This window comes from Mycteria americana, chromosome 1 (genome assembly GCF_035582795.1).
Source record: "Mycteria americana isolate JAX WOST 10 ecotype Jacksonville Zoo and Gardens chromosome 1, USCA_MyAme_1.0, whole genome shotgun sequence".
Lineage (NCBI taxonomy): Eukaryota > Metazoa > Chordata > Aves > Ciconiiformes > Ciconiidae > Mycteria > Mycteria americana.
The window spans coordinates 40237198-40255327 of NC_134365.1; the positions used below are offsets into that span (position 1 = coordinate 40237198).

Here is an 18130-nt window from a genome sequence, read left to right on the forward strand (position 1 = left end):
AAGAATTGTAATTTCAAAGAGCAATTTGTGTTGGGTTGTTTTGTTGATGATATGCTATTTTTATTTCAACTAAATTATCGTTTTTGGGTTTTTTTCCCCCCTTTAGAGATCACATGGTCTTCTAAAGAAGTCATGGGTAGCTGTTGTAGCTGTCCAGATAAAGAAACTGTCCCAGATAACCATCGAAACAAGTTTAAGGTAAGCAACTGACGTGGTATGCTGTGAATTATCTTGTTGCTTTCTTGCAGAGTAGTTCTGTGACACAAAAAATTTAAATGAAAATAGGGTGAGAATTACTGAATGGCTAAAACATTGCAGAGTTGCAGGTGTCTGTGGCTACAGGTTTCTCTTGCCCCTTTGAGAAATCCTCTCTTACCAGCAGTGACAGGAATTTTCTAGACAGGGTAGGCTTTTTTATTAGTTTTGATCTTCAGAAAGGAGAACAAGCCCTGTGCTTTTGATCCATCTCCATTTCAGTTGGTAGAGCCCAAGTAAGCGTTGTTGCCTCTGGGAGGTTATGGAAGTTAGGAAGGGAGTCATAAGCATAAGGGAAGAACTATTGGAGAAGTATGATTGTGAACCTGGATGTGGGGTCAGCAATGGAAAATTTTAGGACTGCTGATTTTACTTGAAGATCACTACTGATTATAGCATTTTGAGAACTTTTGTCCTTTACTTGAAGAAATTTTATTTATAAACGTGCTTCTGTCCCTTATATCCCTGGAATTTATAAGCTTGTGAACACTTGTTCATTTGCTTAACATGAAGCTGCTGAAGTCAGTGACTTTAAGTAAACATACCTTTGCATAGTCACACAAGTCAGATTTGCTTCCGTGCTCCAAACTGTCTCTGTGAGTTGGCAAAGGAATGTAATGCTTCCATAGTGAAAAATGATTCATGCATTGCCTAAGGGCAACACTGAAATGAGCTTTAAAGCCATGGGAATTTCTGGAAATGTTTAATATTATCAGTACAAAAAGCTGAAGGATAAAATATTTTTCTGTTTTCTTGCTTCTTATGCATTTGACATCACTTTGTGTAACTAGTTCCTATTTTTCTCCTTGTAGAATTTCTCTATTGTTTGTGTGGGTTGCTGATTTAGCAGCAGGGGGGTGAAGATGAAAGAATGTAGTTTACAAAATGAAGAAAGTTGGCATAAGCCTCAGTGGCAGATGAAACTATCACTAATTCTTTTCAATCAACTAGATTTCAAGTTGAAAATGTCTCTTTAAGGAGTAGCATTAGTTGATACCACAGGGAAGATTTTTTGGTAGCGTTTTTATTGAGTAAGAAAGAATCCCACTAAAAGCAGCATTGTGAGATGAAATATATGAGGAGGAAAATATACATTGTCTGAATTCCGTAAAGGATGCAGATGACCTCAAACTGGTTTTAAAGCAGAAAGAATAAGAGTTTTAAGCTTTATACACGTGTTTTCACGCAAGATAACCATAGGGTATTTGAATTATTTGTTGACTTTAAAAAGGCAGAAAATAAATTTAAAACAGTCTCGTGATTCAGCACAGTGCAAGGCTATACAGGTATGTGAAGGAAGCTTTATCTTGGAGCCCCTTATCCTTTTTCATTCCTTTTCCCAACTGTAAGTGGGGTTATATGACAAAGCAAATATTTTTTTTTTAGAAATGGGGCTCTGAAAGATTCCATTATCTGAGGTATGCCTTATCCGTGTGGAAATACTAGAATATGTACATAAAGCCAGTTTAAAAAAAAAAACTATTTAACTTACAAATATCTTCTATTTTAAATTTCTCCTCAGATTTTACAATAATGTTATGCAGTCTCATTCATATTGCTTTTAAATATGTATTATTTTAATTCTGGGTTGGGGAAGCAAAGGAACTGGTTTGGTGGGGTGTGATTGTTTTTTGGGGTTTTTTGGGGGTTTTTTTTGTTTGTTTTTTTGTTTTTTTGTTTTTTTTAAACTTCACCCTCAAGGCTCGTAACTAATATGACAGAGCAGATGGAGCACATCAGTGAAACATTAAGATTATTAGTAGGTACTGGTGCTCAAAAGAGTACTTACGTAATGCTATTTAACTTCCTTTTTATAGGTTATTAATGTGGATGATGACGGTAATGAACTGGGTTCTGGCATAATGGAGCTTACAGATACAGAACTAATTTTGTACACCCGTAAAAGGGACTCTGTAAAATGGCACTACCTCTGTCTCCGTCGCTATGGCTATGACTCAAATCTTTTCTCTTTTGAAAGTGGCCGAAGGTGTCAAACTGGACAAGGTATGTGGAATTTTTGTATATAAAGCTTTTTGGAAATTTATTTGATGTTGGAAGACACAGAAGGGTTTTAAAAAGTATATTTGCCTGTCTTTTGGCAAGAGTTATAAAGGCTATAGTTTTATATGTGAACGTGGTTTCTGGAAAAAAAGTAAGTTACCTTATGAGGAATGGTCTTATGGTAAAATGAGGATTTGAGTTGCACATAGTTTTTGGCATTGTAGGTCTGGAGCACTTCATGCTTGTATGTGTGGATACTTCTGGTCAGCTTAGGAGGTGGTTTTGACAGGGAAATTCTCCTACCTCAGAGGTTGACTTGACTTTCAGGGAGGGGCAGTGAAACCTGGAACTGTGGAGGAATCTCCTTGGAATTCCAAGAATTCTCTATTTTTAGATTTTAAAAGACTGGAGTACTGGTATGAACTGGATATCCCTATCCTATTATTGTCTTCAGTAACACTTGTGTTTTATCCTCTTTCTAAAACAAATACCACTTTCATTTATATCAATGACATCATTCTCAAATTTTGACACATTTTTGTATGAAGGGTGTAAACTCCAGCTATGCTCAGTTATTTTCTGTGTGGCTTTACTTGGAAAAAGATGGTTACCTTTCCAGTTCCCAGGTCATGCCTGCCTTGGCCAAGGTTGGCTCCCAGTGAGATTTAGGCTTTTTTCTCTCTCTTCACTGCAGCAGTCCCTGAGGGAATAGCTGTTTTGGTTGAGGTGTCAGCCTCGTTTTGCATCTTTCTAGTGTGATGTAGCTGTGTTAGCTGGAATTCTTATGTATTCATACATTGTGAAATTTAAGTTGCATTTTTATTTTCTTACAGATTTTTAGCATTTACTAGTGTTTTTATCAATAATGATATTTAGCAATTGCAAATTTAGGTGTTTTAATTTCACTGTAAAAAATCAGGAAGATGAAAGAACTTGATCATAAACAAAGCTGGTCAGTCTTCGTTGTCCAAGCAGAGGTAATGGCAGACGGGGTTTTTTTGATAAGAGTTTAGAAGGCATTCTCAGTTCATCTCCCCATGAGAAATGGAGATGTTTTCAAATGTTACAGCATACTCCATACTAAACTGAATTTTCAGACTTCTAAGAAGAAAGTAATAAAATTTGTTTTGAAGAAAATCAGTTAAATTGATTTTGCAGGTTTAGAAGAAGCAGTAAATTAAACCTGCAAAATAGATACTAATAAAATTCAATTGAAAATACGATTTTGAAGGTTCTTTTCCACGGCCTGTTACCAAGTCTGCAAAATTTTCCACCGAGTCTAATTGACTTCTCTGCTTCCCTCCTAATTTCTTTCTGTTTTAAATAGAGAAGATTAAGCAGGCTGTGTAAGCAGCAACCCTTTCCTCCCTCTTTTGTTTCTTGCCTTCCTTACGTAATATTGGAATATTGTGAATATTGAGAAAAAAGAAATCTGGCAGAAAATGTTCTCTCTGCTGCCTTTTTGCAATGGAGCATTGTTCCTGAGACCTACACTGGGTTTTGTGGGCACAGTTGCAAAACTTCATCTTCACTTGGTGAGATGACCAAGAAGTTTTTCATTTGAGGATACCCTGAATACTGCCCAGCAACTTTTACTGATTGCATTAGTCAATATTCTTGTCTGTGTTTTCCATTTAATCTCAAATTATATCTATTGTTAAATTGTCAGAATGCACTGATGGCAAAACATTGAGCTTGTGCTAGGTATTAAAAACCTTGAAGACATGTTTTGGGAGCACAGCTAATAGATAATTCTGGATAGAAAACTTGGAGGAGCTGGTGTGTCACCATATTGTGTAAGTGACAGATCACATTGTATTTAATGTGAATGCATTTAATAAAAATCAAGGTTTCATCAAGTTGTTTTTACTTGCAGTTTCAGTGCCAATTTGCTTCACCTCATATTTTAAGGAATTGGCAATTTGGAAGCACTTTTTTTAATCACGGGGTAAAGGCAGCTGAATTTCTCAGAAACACACTGGGAGGTTTTTAAAGCTTGTGAACCTACTTTTTTTTTTAATTTTATTTTTTGTCCATTAAGATTTAAGTATCCAGTGTGAATTTTCAGAAATACACAAAAAATTAAACATGGGCTGTTGTACTTGAGCTGGATCATGGGTTGGGGAAATGTAATAAAGAAGCTCTACAGCTGCTGTGTTGCAAGCATGAAGCTTATTCACTGCACCAGCTGAATATTAATTGTTGAGTGTCATTCCTCTTAGCCCATTTGGTATATTCCCAGCTGGGTTTTTGTGAACTTCTGCCACGTGGAGCATTTCTGGTAGTTCTGATCTGTCACAGTTCTGTGTCCTTAAATAAATCTATGATGATAGTAATTGCCAGCATATTAACATAATTGCACTTACAGAACTAGCTATATAGGTAGGTAGTTTTTAGTAAAGAGTGTTTTAAGATTGTAATACTCACTTTAAAAACTGAGCACCTGCACCCACGTTTAACAAGCATGTCAACTTTAACTTCATGCTTTCAATGGAAGAATAATCCAAAGCTGCGACTTTGCTGGTTGAGGGTAAGTTGGGGCGCTCCCTGCTGTTTAAAGGCAAAGTGGCACAATACACACGCAAAATACATGGTATTGCTGCTAACTTTGTGTTCTGTGTCTATCCTTTAGCTTAAAGCAATTGGTTTGTTACTGTCCATTTCACACAGTTTGTCTTACTAGCTTTTCATTTTAATCTTCTTAAAGAAACTAAACTTTTACCTAGTGTTTAAATCCTTCTTTCCTGTTGTGCAGGTATCTTATTTTTATGGTAATTTAATAGAAATCAGGTTTAAAAAATACGACCTTGTAGCACCACAATAGTATCATTTAGTGTTTTTATTTATTTCTTTAACAGGTATCCTTTTTATCAGCTTAAAAACAAGAAAAAAATCTTGCCCTGTTTTGTGCTGCTGCTTTTTTTTTTTTTTTTAACCCCTCATCTAGCACTCAAAACTTAGTTTTGTTTTTAATGGAATCAGTTTTCTGTTCTAATTTAACTTATGGTGCATGGGAAACTTATTCTTCTAATAGATAGACACTTCTAATAGATAAACACTTTAAAGGTTCTTATAGTAATTTTGTGTGTTTTGGTGCAATAAAAATTTCTTAACATTTTTGCTTCTTTAACAGGTATTCATTATGTGGATTCCAGTTCTATTGTTTTAAAGTTATATACATTGTAAGGCGTGCTTCTTACATTAAAGGATTTTGATTTTTTTCTTGTGTATTTATAGGAATCTTTGCCTTTAAATGTGCCCGTGCAGAAGAGCTGTTTAATATGTTGCAAGAGATAATGCAGAATAATAGCATAAATGTGGTAGAAGAACCAGTAGTAGAAAGGAATAATCATCAAACTGAGTTGGAAGCTCCAAGAACCCCTCGAACGCCTACCAGTGAGTATGGTTATACTGACAGATGACATACGTGAATGTAATGTGGTACTTAGCTTTAAATTAGTTTTCTTTTGCATTACTTAAAGATTTAATGCAAATTAAATGCTATTTTCAGCTAAGAGGCTAATTACCAGTAATGCATTCTCTTGAGGTTCTTGCTGAGGATTGTCTTTTGAGAATCCTAAGTCTTGGGGGCAAAACTGCCATAGTCAAGTTCTTCAGCTTTAAGAAATAAGTTTTGGGAACTTAGTTGTTGCATAAGAACACTGCTTCAGTATACACCTATTGAATTCCTTTATAATATATCACCATATTTTACTTCTAGCATTTCTGAGAAACGTTAATGTTGGGCAATGTTTTTATTAGGAAGAAAGTAATGGTAATATCACATCTGTAGTGGGTTTGGAATCTTTCTTTTGCTGCGAGTAGATGGATGGGTAGAGTGAAGTCCTTCCAAAAATACCAGAGGATTTTAAGTAATCCCAGGCAGATGGCTTGATATTTGAAACTAGGAATTCCAGGCTATTGATTATTTCAGAGAAATGGAAGCTTAAGTAAATAAGTCCCTGTTTGTTAGGGAGACGTGTTGTTAATGGTAGAAAGAGAAGTTGGATAGGGAATTTACTGGGAGGACTGTGGTGTGTAATACACCTAGATTTCAGTGGTTGCTTCAGACATGTTTCCCAGTAAATACTGGGATGCTATACTCTGCAATTTGCTTTCCCTTTCCTTCCCCCCAGCAAAATTGAGTCTTCTGAATATTTAATACTAGTTTACACATTTTAATTTCTCATTTGAAAATCAAAAATGACGATATAAAGCATCTTACTCATATACAGTAAAATGTTCTATTTTAATATGGTTTTGCTTGTTTTCTAATTGACTCAGCTCCTGGGTTCCATGCACAAAGTTTACCTAACGGCTATCCCAGATATCCATCTTTCGGAGATGCTTCATCACATCCTTCCAGCAGGCACCCTTCTGTCGGAAGTGCACGCCTCCCCTCTGTCGGTGAAGAATCAACACATCCTTTACTTGTAGCAGAGGAGCCAGTGGGTATTCCCCCCCCCCTCCCCCCCCCCTATAATTTAGGTTCTACATGAGTTCAGATTGTTTTAATGTTTATACTGTAGGCCTTCATTTGTGTGTTTCAGTATCAGGTGTAATGTATTTCTACTGTATGTTAACTACCTCAGAGAAGTGTTTTCTTTGTCTCTTTAAAATGATACTTTGTAGGATAGCTGGCTGAGGAAGAGTAACTATTTTAAGTTGCTCTTCATATTTATATAAAAATAAAGATATAGAAAGTATGTATTTGCATATACTCTTTTCAAAAAATTCAGTAATTGTTTTTAAATGCATAAATTGTATTTTATAATGAGAGATCAAAAAGCTTCTTTACATGTAAGTCTTCTATTTGACGAATAGAAATCATGGAGTAATTCAGGTTAGATGGGACCTCTAGAGTCCTCTAGGTCAAATTTTAAAGTTAGAGGAAGCTGCACAGAGCCTTGTCCTGTCATGCTTTGGATATTCCAAACAAGGGGATTCCACAGTGTCTCTGAGCCATGTGTTCCAGTGTTTGACTACCTTTGTTGTGAAAGCATTTTTCCCTAATATGTAATCAGATTTTTTCCTGTTACAGCTGGTGTCTGTTACCCCTTAGCCTTTTGCTGAATGTCTCCAAAAAAGGGTTTGGCTCTGTCTTTTCTTTATCTATTAGGTAGTTGAAAACAGCTATTAGTTTTTTTCCTGGCCTTTTCTTAAGACTGAACAAGAATGGTGCTCGCAGCTTCTCCTTGTATGTCACATGCTCCAGCCCCTCTAATCATGGCCCTCCACTGGATTTGCTCCACTCTAATGGTGTCTGTCTTGTACTGGGGAGCCAGTTACTCCTGATTCAGTCTCACAAGTGCTGAAGTGATGGTAGTAATCTTTCCTTAACCTACTGGCTATGCTTTTGCTAACACAAACCAATGCACATTTGGTTTTCATTGCTGCAAGGGCACACTGCTGACTCACATTCAATTCCCCATCCACCTGGACTCCTGGTGCTTTTCTGCCAAGCTGTTTTCAAGTCAGTTGGTGCCTAGCCTGTACTGTTGGTGGTGTTCCATGCCAGGCACTGGACTTTGCGTTTGCTGTTGCTGAACTTCATGAGGTTTCTGTGAGGTCACTTCTACAGGCTGCTGAGATCCCTGCCAGTGGAAACCCTACCAATCTGGGATAGACTGAAAACTTTCTGAGGGTGTGTTCTATCTCATCATTCAGGTTGCTGATGAAAATGTTAGTTGAGTTTAATAAAATGTAATGTGGTTTAGGAAGACTCTTGTTCTTGACAAGAAACAGTGTTGGAAATGAGAGAAGGTAACCAGAGCAAAGTGCAGTGAACTGTCTTGTGGGAAAGGATTTGTTAGGAGCCCCCACAGAAGAATCCAGGTGGTGTTGTTGGAGATATTGAAGAGTAAATGAGTTTAAAGAATGAATGTAGGAGTCAAGTGAGCTGTAAATAACATTTCAGCTTGCAGAGCTTGACAGAGAATTTGGGAAGGCTAGATGACTGCTGCTGTAAAATACGGCTTTTGTTGTTTGGGTATCCAGACACAGAATTAAAATTTAGAGAAAGAATCCATTACTTCAGTCTTTACCTTTCAGCTTCATGTTGATCCACAGTGGGGACTTGGAGGCATAAGCTAGTGGTGTATTCCTGCCTTTCTTAGTGGCATCTGGTCTAACTCCTGCTCCTTTTTAATTGCGAGTGCCACAGTTCTTATAGAAGTGTATGTTTGTCGGTTTCAGTTTCTGATATTAGGAGGCTGTTGGTTCTTTAAGGAAAGAATGGACTGTTCTGCCAGTAGAGCCAACCTCTCTTTTCATTGCTTAAGTAGTCCATAAGGCGAGATCCTGGGGTTTTTTAGTTTGGTGTGTTTTTTGTTTTTTGTTTTTTTTTAATGGACGGTAAATTTCCTTTGCAGTGTGGAAATGAAAGATAAATTGAGCCAAAGCAACTATTGAACTGTTGGTCACTGTCATGGTGAGGGGCAAAAAAAGTAGACCTGTGCTTCACTGATTTGTCCGAGTGAACTAATGAGCTAAGCTGGAGCAGCCCAAGGTCACCCCGACCAGAGCAGAGCTGGAATAGAACTTGAAAAGCTGTAACTAGAGCACAACTGGGATGAAACATCAAATCAAAATAATTATTAATGTAGGATGTAAATGGCGTTCTTTTGTCTGCCTTGAGTGCCTCTAATTTTATTTAGAGTAACATTAACAAAATCAACAACAAAATTTCAGGGGGAAAAACCCCAAAACTGAGCACAGTTCAGCAAAATGTGAGAGAGATGACCTTTGCTCTTAAACAGCTGCTATCATGAGATTTTGTTTTTAAGTATTTTGATTAGAAAAGTGGGGAGTTAAGAAGGAAAGAAATTTGGAGGGGGAAAAAAAAGTGCAAATAGCATTTGAATTTCCCTTGTTTTTTTCTTCCTCTTTTAGGTGCACACTTATGTCAACACTACTGGCGTACAAGAGGAAAGAAAAAATCGATCGAGTGTGCATGTGCCACTGGAATCAAAGCTTTCAAACACTGAAACTAGTAAAGTGAAAGAAGATCAGATGTGTACTGATGACAGAGATGCTCAGGTTCTCCTGGAGCCTGAAGGAGTCAAGTTTGTTTTAGGACCAACACCTGTTCAAAGGCAGTTAATGGAAAGAGAGAAACTGGAGCAACTTGGGAGAGACCAAGTTAGCGGCAGCAGCACAAACAACACTGAATGGGACACTGGGTATGACAGTGATGAACGTAGAGAAACACCATCTGGTAATAAATTGGTGTATGAAAATATAAACAGGTTATCAATCCCTAGTGCCTCAGGGGTCAGGAGAGGTCGTTTGACATCAACCAGTACCTCAGACGCCCAGAACATTAACAACTCTGCTCAGAGGAGAACTGCGCTGTTGAACTATGAGAACTTGCCATCCTTGCCTCCTGTCTGGGAAGCCCGCAAGCTGAGTAGAGATGAAGATGACAGTTTAGGACCAAAGACCCCATCTTTGAATGGCTACCACAATAACCTAGATCCAATGCATAATTATGTCAATACAGAGAATGTAACAGTACCAGCAAGTGCTCATAAAGTAGAATTTACACGACGTCGGGACTGTACCCCAACAGTCTTTAACTTTGACATTAGGCGTCCAAGTTTAGAACACAGGCAGCTCAACTATATACAGGTTGACTTGGAAGGTGGTAGTGACTCCGACAACCCTCAGACTCCAAAAACCCCCACCACTCCACTTCCGCAAACTCCAACCAGGCGCACAGAGCTGTATGCTGTGATAGACATTGAAAGAACTGCTGCTATGTCAAGCTTGCAAAAAGCACTGCCCCGAGATGATGGTACTTCTAGGAAAACTAGACATAACAGTACTGACCTGCCTATGTGAGCCTGGGAAGCATTAAATCATTTGCACCTTTTGTGAAGTTTATAAAATTGAAGATGCAAATACTTTGCATTTCTTAACACTAACGCCTTTTATAGACTAATAGAACTTTTTCTGCATACTTCATGTACTTGTCTAACTAAAGGGAATTAATGTAGAGCAAGTATTCATTTAGGTAACACTATTTCATTCTACAGTAGTAGTAATTACTGCATAGCAGCATCACCACCTTTCACAGTGCCTCTTTAAATTGATTAGAGTCTGAGTGACATGCCAGTTTTGAATTTATAGATATTCAGGTCTGGTGCCTATACTTGTTAATGGCATTTATAACACTTTTTAAAGCCTCTTGATATGTGCATTATTAGCAGGTAAACCTAATCTTTCAAGATACCTATCTTACGTTCATTCCTCATTGAAGTGGCTCCTCCAGAATGAAATGTATGTAATGCATTAATTCACTCAGTTTGACGTACACAAGATATATTGGTTCATCTCAAGGGATATAAACACCACACCTTTTTTGTCTGGGTTTGTTTTTTTGTTGGTTTTGGTTTTTTTTTTTGTTTTTTTTTTTAAAGACCACATGGGCAAGAAGGCCTCTAATTCCCAATAGTTTTCTTAACTTGTGTGATATTTGAGAGGTCACATTGAAGTTCGTTGATCAGAGCTAAAAATGCTTCTAAACCCAGCCTTAAGCTCTTTCCGCTAGAAGAGAATTCTGAGTGGCGTATCAAGTTCCCTGTGAAATCTGACAGAATTTTAATCTCATTAGAGTTTTGGGGTGGTTTTGTGAAGGAATTCACAGGTTGGCTGTATGAATTAAGGCGCTCTTGTCATTTCTTAGTTCAGTGTGCCTTCCTTTCTTTGCATTTGTGTGTTTCTTTTTTTATCTGTTCCATAATGTCTTGTTTGAAAAGTCAAAATTTTGTACATAGCTTTAATTATCGTTCAGGGTCGTTTACGTGTTTGTCTTACTCTCTGCATTTGACAAAGAAAGACTCTTGCAGGTCAAATGGTTGTCTTTGTCCAGTGTTCTACTTTTTATGCCTGATAGAAATATCCCAGCTCTCCAGCAGCATGCATTATTGCACAACTGGAAAGGTTTATTATGCAGTTATTGTCTTCCTCTAAAGCATCAGACACAGGTTACACGGGAGGCAGGGTACTGGACTTGATAGCTCTTTATAGAAAATCGTACATTCTAGCAATGTGCATCCATAGTTGGTAGTATAATTTAGAAAAATATGTAGTAAATTATCTGAAGGTAGTATTATCTACAAGCATACTTCTTTTCCTTTTGCAGTTGGTGAACTTGGTTACAATGATGGCTGCTCACTGTTACAGGTACATCCAGGTAGAATGTTGTTCATTGAATATGCCAGATGCACCCTTAGCAGAAGTTTTGGGGTTTTGTTTTTGTTTTTTAATACTCTGAATAATTTTAGAATTCTGGCAGTATTGCAGGTGCACCTTGGTACTAGCAGCAGAAGAGATTACTGTTGAGCCTGTGATTGCAAAGGAACTGACATTTGTGTGAACTGGTGTGATGTAAAATAACCCTTGAACTGTGAGTGAGGAAAAACATGCAAGAAAAGCCATTTGGAGATCTGAAAAAGAATTAAGGGTCTTCATGCAATATTTGAATTGAAGTTTTATAAAAAACAAACTACAATTATTTTCAGTCTTTTAAATTGGAGTGTATTCCTGTTCCTTTGTTATCTTTTTCTTTGGTCTTCTCTCAGTTTAGTAGTGGCAGCAGTGGTAGCACCTGAAATACATGCATCTTGCCACACCATTGAAGGATATCAGGCAACCTTTTCACTCTTTCATTATTCTTTACAGACTGTATGGTACTGAAATACCAGATGCACAAAGAACATAATTTGCAGAAGTAAAAGATGGGAGTCATTGAGACCATTACGAGGAACTTAAATGAGATTTAAAAAAACCTCATTAATGATTTCGCGGTCAACCTATGCGTACTCTTGTGATTAGACCCACTGACTTGTGGGGAGACCTTGGTACTCACGAAGGTAATGACTACCTAGAGCTAGACATTTTATAGGTCTGCAGTGTTAGTGCTCCTTCCCATCTTTGCCATTGCCTCACCTTACGCTGTGGACCAGTCTTGGTCTGTACTGAAGAGAAATTGCCAGGTATTGCAAAATACTCACTGTGTTCATGATACTGGTGTGATTCTTGTTCTTAGCTTATAGCTCACTTAAATTTGTGAGCCGAAGTAATGCTTCAGCATGTGTTTTGAGGCAAACGTGTTTGATCTAGCTAGCTGCCTAGAAATATTTGGTCCTTATCTGTATAGTATGGGTGTTTCAGAAATACTAATTAATTGGACCTTTAAAACACACCTGTGAGGCAGGGAAGTAATATTCTTAATTGACAAACAGGGAAGCAGAGGCTTCAGGTAGATCTTATGTGACCTGCCAAAATTACAACAACCAACCATATCCCTCTTTAGTTCCGGTGCGCTGTCCTATGTGTTTATCCTGAATAGTCTCAGATACAAGGGATGGTCTGAGTAATTTTTTTATGTTGTTGCAAGTTTCACAGTACTTCATAGGTGGTGTTTTCTTAGCTCTGTTCCCCAGAATTGAGAACATACTGAAATTTCAACTTTCTGTAGCCTTAATTATATTAACAAGTCTGACATATTTTCCAGGGCTATTTTTTTACCCTCTTACATTTTACAGGTGGGATAATGCTTTCTCATTTTGTGTATGCTGCAAACATACTGGGTAGTCCCTGTTACCCATGCTACTCATCTTCAGCATTCCTTATTTTCTGCCCCTTGAAGTAGATGTAGTTGCAATGCACTTTACCCTTTGAGACTTGGTAAATATTTTTTCAATTCAGTCTCTTTAAAGGCTGTGATGTTAGGTTTAGTGTCTGTAATTGAGGATTCAGTTTTCAGCTGAAATCTCTCCACAGCATTTAGATCATATTTATTTTGGGCCCACAGGTGTATAGACTGAGAAACTACAAATATGTAACCGTTTTCTTTAGTAACTGAGACATGTAAAGTTTACGTAAACTAGGTCCTGCAAAAATAGCAGCATCTCTATCAGTTCTACTTTTCATCCATAACACGCAATTGGCTGCTACCCTTAAAGCACATTTGACAAGGGAAACCCTTTAACTGTAGGTATTCCTTTAATGCAATGATTTGGGAAGGACATACATTAGTGTATCTTCTAAACAAGGAAACTGAGTTGATGGTAACGATGAAACAGCGACCAAAAGTACATAATAAAGATTGTACTAGAAATACAGTTAGTGAGAATTTAATCCATTGGTTATATCAGGAAAATATTTTTTTCCTCAAACTGATGTCAAGAGGAGGACCAATTTTTTTAGTTTTGTGTGTTTCTTGGTGACTCCTTAAAACAATATAAAAAAGACCATTCTGAAAACCTTAACTCTCATTAGAACATTTTTTGTTTCCCCAGGTAAGTACGTTTTGCATATGACAGGAGTTGAATGTAATTGTGTATGTTGAAGCACTATTCCTGTTCCTGTTAAAGTCTACAGAACTTTTATAGAAAGCTTACGTGTTCAAACAGACATTTCATATAATGAACTGCTTAATTTCCCCCCAGATGTTTGGATATTTGTGTGTGTGTTTACACCTCTGACTAGGGCTTGGGTGTAAAAAGGGCCACAGAAAGGTGTAAGCTGTACAAAGTCCAAATCAATGTCAAAATAGGGCTGCTCCTTTGCGGGTGACAGACCAGCAGTTGATTTTGCTGGCTTTCTAACAGTGTGTATTGGTTCAAAATCTGGCTATCCTTGTTTTTGTTTTATATTTAACAACTTCTCAATGAGACAGAGTCAGGAGAGAGCAGATTGTCTTTATTCACTGTCGGTGAAATAAAAATACAAGTTCTGATTAATGTCAGTTACTACTTTGAGCATATAATGATGTATCTGATTTGGACCTCTATTTCTAAGCAGTATTCTCCTCTTCGTGTAAGGTGGGATCAATGGTGAAATTCCATTTCTGCACTGTACTAATTTATTTAATGGCTGCAAATAAGATGAAACTGATTTAGTAGGAACTAATAGCAGACTTATCTGAAATTCTCCTATTTCCCCTAAAGAAGTTTGGTCTTTCAGTTTGATAGCTAGAATTAGGTATTTTTGGAATTTAATGATAAGATCTTTCCCATCTTTTCCTTGAGGTAGCAATTCAGGCATTTATATTTGACAGTATTTACTTAATATAAACATAAGTTCATTTATGATATCTTTATTTTAAATTCATATACACTCCAAAAGAAAAAAAATCCAGAAGAAATTCCACCACAAAAAACTGCGTTAAGATGGAGTCAAGGTTGCTGATGTCCTTCTTACAGAGCGTATATGAAAAAGACGGGAAGTCATGAGTTAAGGTTCTTTCGCAATCTTTAGGAATTACTTCCTCTTTTGGACAAGATAAGTGAATAAGAAAAAAAAAAAAAACAACTTAGCAGCTGTAACTCTGACCATGTATACATTATTTCTTGTGATACTGTGCTGTAAGCTATGTGACTTAAGTCTGTCAGATGTCTTATGAGGATATTATCCTAACATGGTGTTTACTCCAGATTAACGCAGTATTTTGTTTGGAAATATGTAGGTGTACAGATAGAAATAGAATATGGGAGATAAAGTTACCTTTAAAGTTGAAGAAACAAGTGTTGGACATTTCTATATTTTTATATATTACAAAGGGCATTTTGAAATTTTTCTTGCAGTTTTAGTAATTATTTAGTGTGGTAATATACATATATTGTGACAACGTTTTCTGCTATATCCACTACTTTGGTGTAATTCTATTTTATGTAGCAAATATGTGTATATACAAAGGAGATTATGTAAAAAATATGATTAAGAAACAGGCTTGAGCCCTTCAGAACAGGGACTGTCTTCCTCTGTGTCTGCAAAGTACTTAATGCCTTGGGGTCCCAGCCACAGCTCACATCTGAGGCCCGTGGTCACCGAACTGCCAAGCGATGAACGTGGAGGAGCAGCTCCTCTGCTTTCCACGAGAAGCCTTAGTACAAAAGGTGCCGTGAAGCTCACCTTGCCACTCCCTGGTGCTGGGGCTGGGCTCTACATGGTCGTTCCCAATGCCACCTGCCAACAACTCAGAGAGCCCAGAGTCCGTGTGTCCTTTGCGCCTTCCCTTTGGCAGTAGGAAAGGAAGTCTGAGGTAGGAGTTCTGATGTCATCAGGGAATCTTCCTTGTTAGCAGGGCGATCCTTCCAGAACTTGTTCAGGCCTCATGCAGCGTCCTTTGAAGCCAAACGAATGATTCGTGTTGACTTCAAGGGCAACTGGATGTGTTCCTGCAAGATCAAGTTCTGCTGACGTAAAAGCTCTGTTACACCTGAGGAGCTGGTTGGTCAAGTTCTTCAGGAATGGTCTAAAAATACTGTAAAAATATAAATATATTTAATTACATGTACTGAAAAAAAATCCTATTTGTTGTGGTCAGAGTTCAGATTATTATGTGAATTTTGATTTCTTAGTCATACTTGCATATATATTGCTTTAACTATTATGTGTGAAAGAGGAAGTGATTCTAAAGTGTGTGAAAGATCAGGATTACACCTGTTTTTTAATGGTTATGTTATTTAGGAATGGATGTCAGCAAATTTAACTCCATATTAATGCAGTTTTTTTGCATTAGAATATGTGTGTATATCATACACCCACATTTTATATATAATATATATTTGGTACTAACTTTGTATTTTCCCTGAAATTTTGCCAAATCTCGAACACAGATGTTCTCACTTGTAAGACTTTGGTACTTAATACCTGAATGTATAAGAAATGCTCTGGTGTGAAAGGAAAGAGTGTTGTATGGTGTCCCACAATACAGATGTCTCAACCAGCAGGCACGTTGCATTTCTCACACCTCGCTTCACTGCAGCATCACCTTTCATCTCCTGAAAAACAGTCTGTGTTTTTAACTAAACTGCAGACCTGCCATTACAGTACAGCTGAATACCGCTCAAGCATGAAAGCTGACTGGTAGTAGTAGTAAGAATACAATAGTCACCAGTGTGCCACAAATGCATTTATTAAATGCAGAAATAGACATTTCTACAAAGGCCAAAATCTTATGTTGTACGTTCCTTTCTTGTCATTACATTGTATGATATTGTAAGATTATTGTATGTCCTAATTTGCGTTATAAAATGTTTTTTCCTACTTAAAGGCATAAATATAGCAACTTTGTATAAAGGTAGCTTTCTAGATTTTTATTTCTTTTATATAAAAAAGTCTAAACAGTGGGACCATTGCCAAATTGTTTATAAAATTTCAGTTAATTTGCCCTGTTTGATGAATTTGTTTTTACAAACATTCCGTATTTCTTTTATGAAAAAAGTGATATTATACTATGCAGAAAGAGTGTATTTTTATGCCATTCCACATTAATCTTAAAAAATTTAATTTCACTTGTTTTAAGCTGTCATTATTGAGAAAGCTTACCAAATGTGCATTTTTTAAAAATGTATTATGTATTATGACAACATTTTTTCCCCTTTACCAGTGCCAACTTCATTTGGAAAAAAAAAAATTGTAGCATGGCAATAAACTATTGATTTTACATTGAAAATTGTCTGTGGGTTACTTCAATATTTCCCAGTGTTAGTGTCACTGTATTGTATTTTGTTAGTATAACCTTTTTTGCTTTTCTTTAAGTCATTGCTTCAGGTGCCTTCCCCCCCCCCCCCCCCCCCCCCCCTTCTGCTCCACTCATTACTCAGTGGTAAAAAGAAAACCTAGGACATGATGACCTGGAGCCTGTAAATTTTTCTCAAAGCTTTTGTTTCATTTCTACTAGTGTTCTGTCATATGTTTCTCTTATACGTAGACTTAGAATTTTTGTTGTGGTAGTACTGTTGCTATCGATTACTGGCTAGTGAATCACATGCCAGCAATTTGAATGTGCTCCTTTCTGAGTTATTAAATGACTAAGATTTTACAAAACCCAAATGGACTTTGTTAGCATAGTACTGATAAATTCAGAAAGTAATAAGCAAATACAAGGTTGAAGTCCTGTCCAGATGGCCTTTTTGCTTTCTTCTGGAGACTATAAAATATGGCGGTGATTTCTCAAAATTCAGTATTTCCTCTCTTCTCCTTGCCAAGTCACTGTTTTAAGGTATAATTTCCATAAAGATGTTTCTAGCCAACAAATGAACAAAACCCTAGAAACTTCAGATGTTTTGTTTTCAGAACCTCTTAAGAGACAACATTACATGGTCCTTGCACAATGTTGGTTAGATAACGTAGACATCTGAAAACTCAGTTCTCAAAAAGGTTTTCATATCCCTGGCCAACAGTTTTGCAGCTTTCCTAACGGGAATGGCTGCTAAGCAGTCCGTTACAGTTAAGATTTCCGTATTAACACGATACAGAGTTAGGTAGAAACTTTGGTTCTTTGTACCTTCGTTTCAAATAGAAAGCAAGCTCCCCAGTAATGTTTGGTTGAAATGCTTCAGTGCACCAGTTCTGATGCGACAGTAGGTAAAATATATGCAGTTAGAGAGTTAACTGCTAGCAATATTAGAACTAAACATCATGCAACTGATAAAAGTGATTCCAATTAAAAATCCATATGCCTTGCATTCTTGACCTAATGATGCTTTGTTTGAAATAAACTTTTGAAGCCAGCTGAAAATAGGTGGCATTGAACAGCCAAGCATTAAAGAGCTGACCTTCCAGCCATATGTGTCAAAAATGATATAAACTGGCCTTGTTAAAATCCCTATACATAAATCACAATAATACATCTGTTAATTTTCAGTTGGGAGCACCTGAAGAGTTGGATTTGGTGAAGAGTCTCTGTTTTCCTTCCTTCCTCAAACTCTTATCTGCTCAGAGGCTTAAGTGACTGGTTTGACTGAAGTTAAGCCTCAAAGTAGATCCTGTGATTGATGCCTGAATTACTGGTCCTGGAGAAACCAGGCAACGGTTGCTGCTCTGTTACTCCTACACCATTAATAGCCCGGCTGTAAGC

The 18130-nt window shown here is 37.1% G+C and overlaps 1 protein-coding gene across 3 annotated transcripts in view; it reads left to right on the forward strand.

Annotated features, from left to right (window-relative positions):
• FRS2 (fibroblast growth factor receptor substrate 2) overlaps positions 1–11541 on the forward strand; it is a 56530-nt gene extending 44989 nt beyond the window's left edge. For 2 of the 3 annotated variants that reach the window (XM_075495506.1, XM_075495509.1), the window contains 5 exons: positions 107–198; positions 2073–2259; positions 5494–5652; positions 6541–6704; positions 9148–11540. In XM_075495506.1, coding sequence (XP_075351621.1) covers positions 133–198; positions 2073–2259; positions 5494–5652; positions 6541–6704; positions 9148–10098 — 1527 coding nt within the window. In that variant the 5' untranslated portion in view covers positions 107–132 and the 3' untranslated portion in view covers positions 10099–11540. Of the gene's footprint in view, positions 1–106; positions 199–2072; positions 2260–5493; positions 5653–6540; positions 6705–9147 lie in introns of all 3 variants that reach the window. The other variant, XM_075495499.1, reaches the window with a different exon arrangement.
• Positions 11542–18130: the final 6589 nt, after the last annotated feature.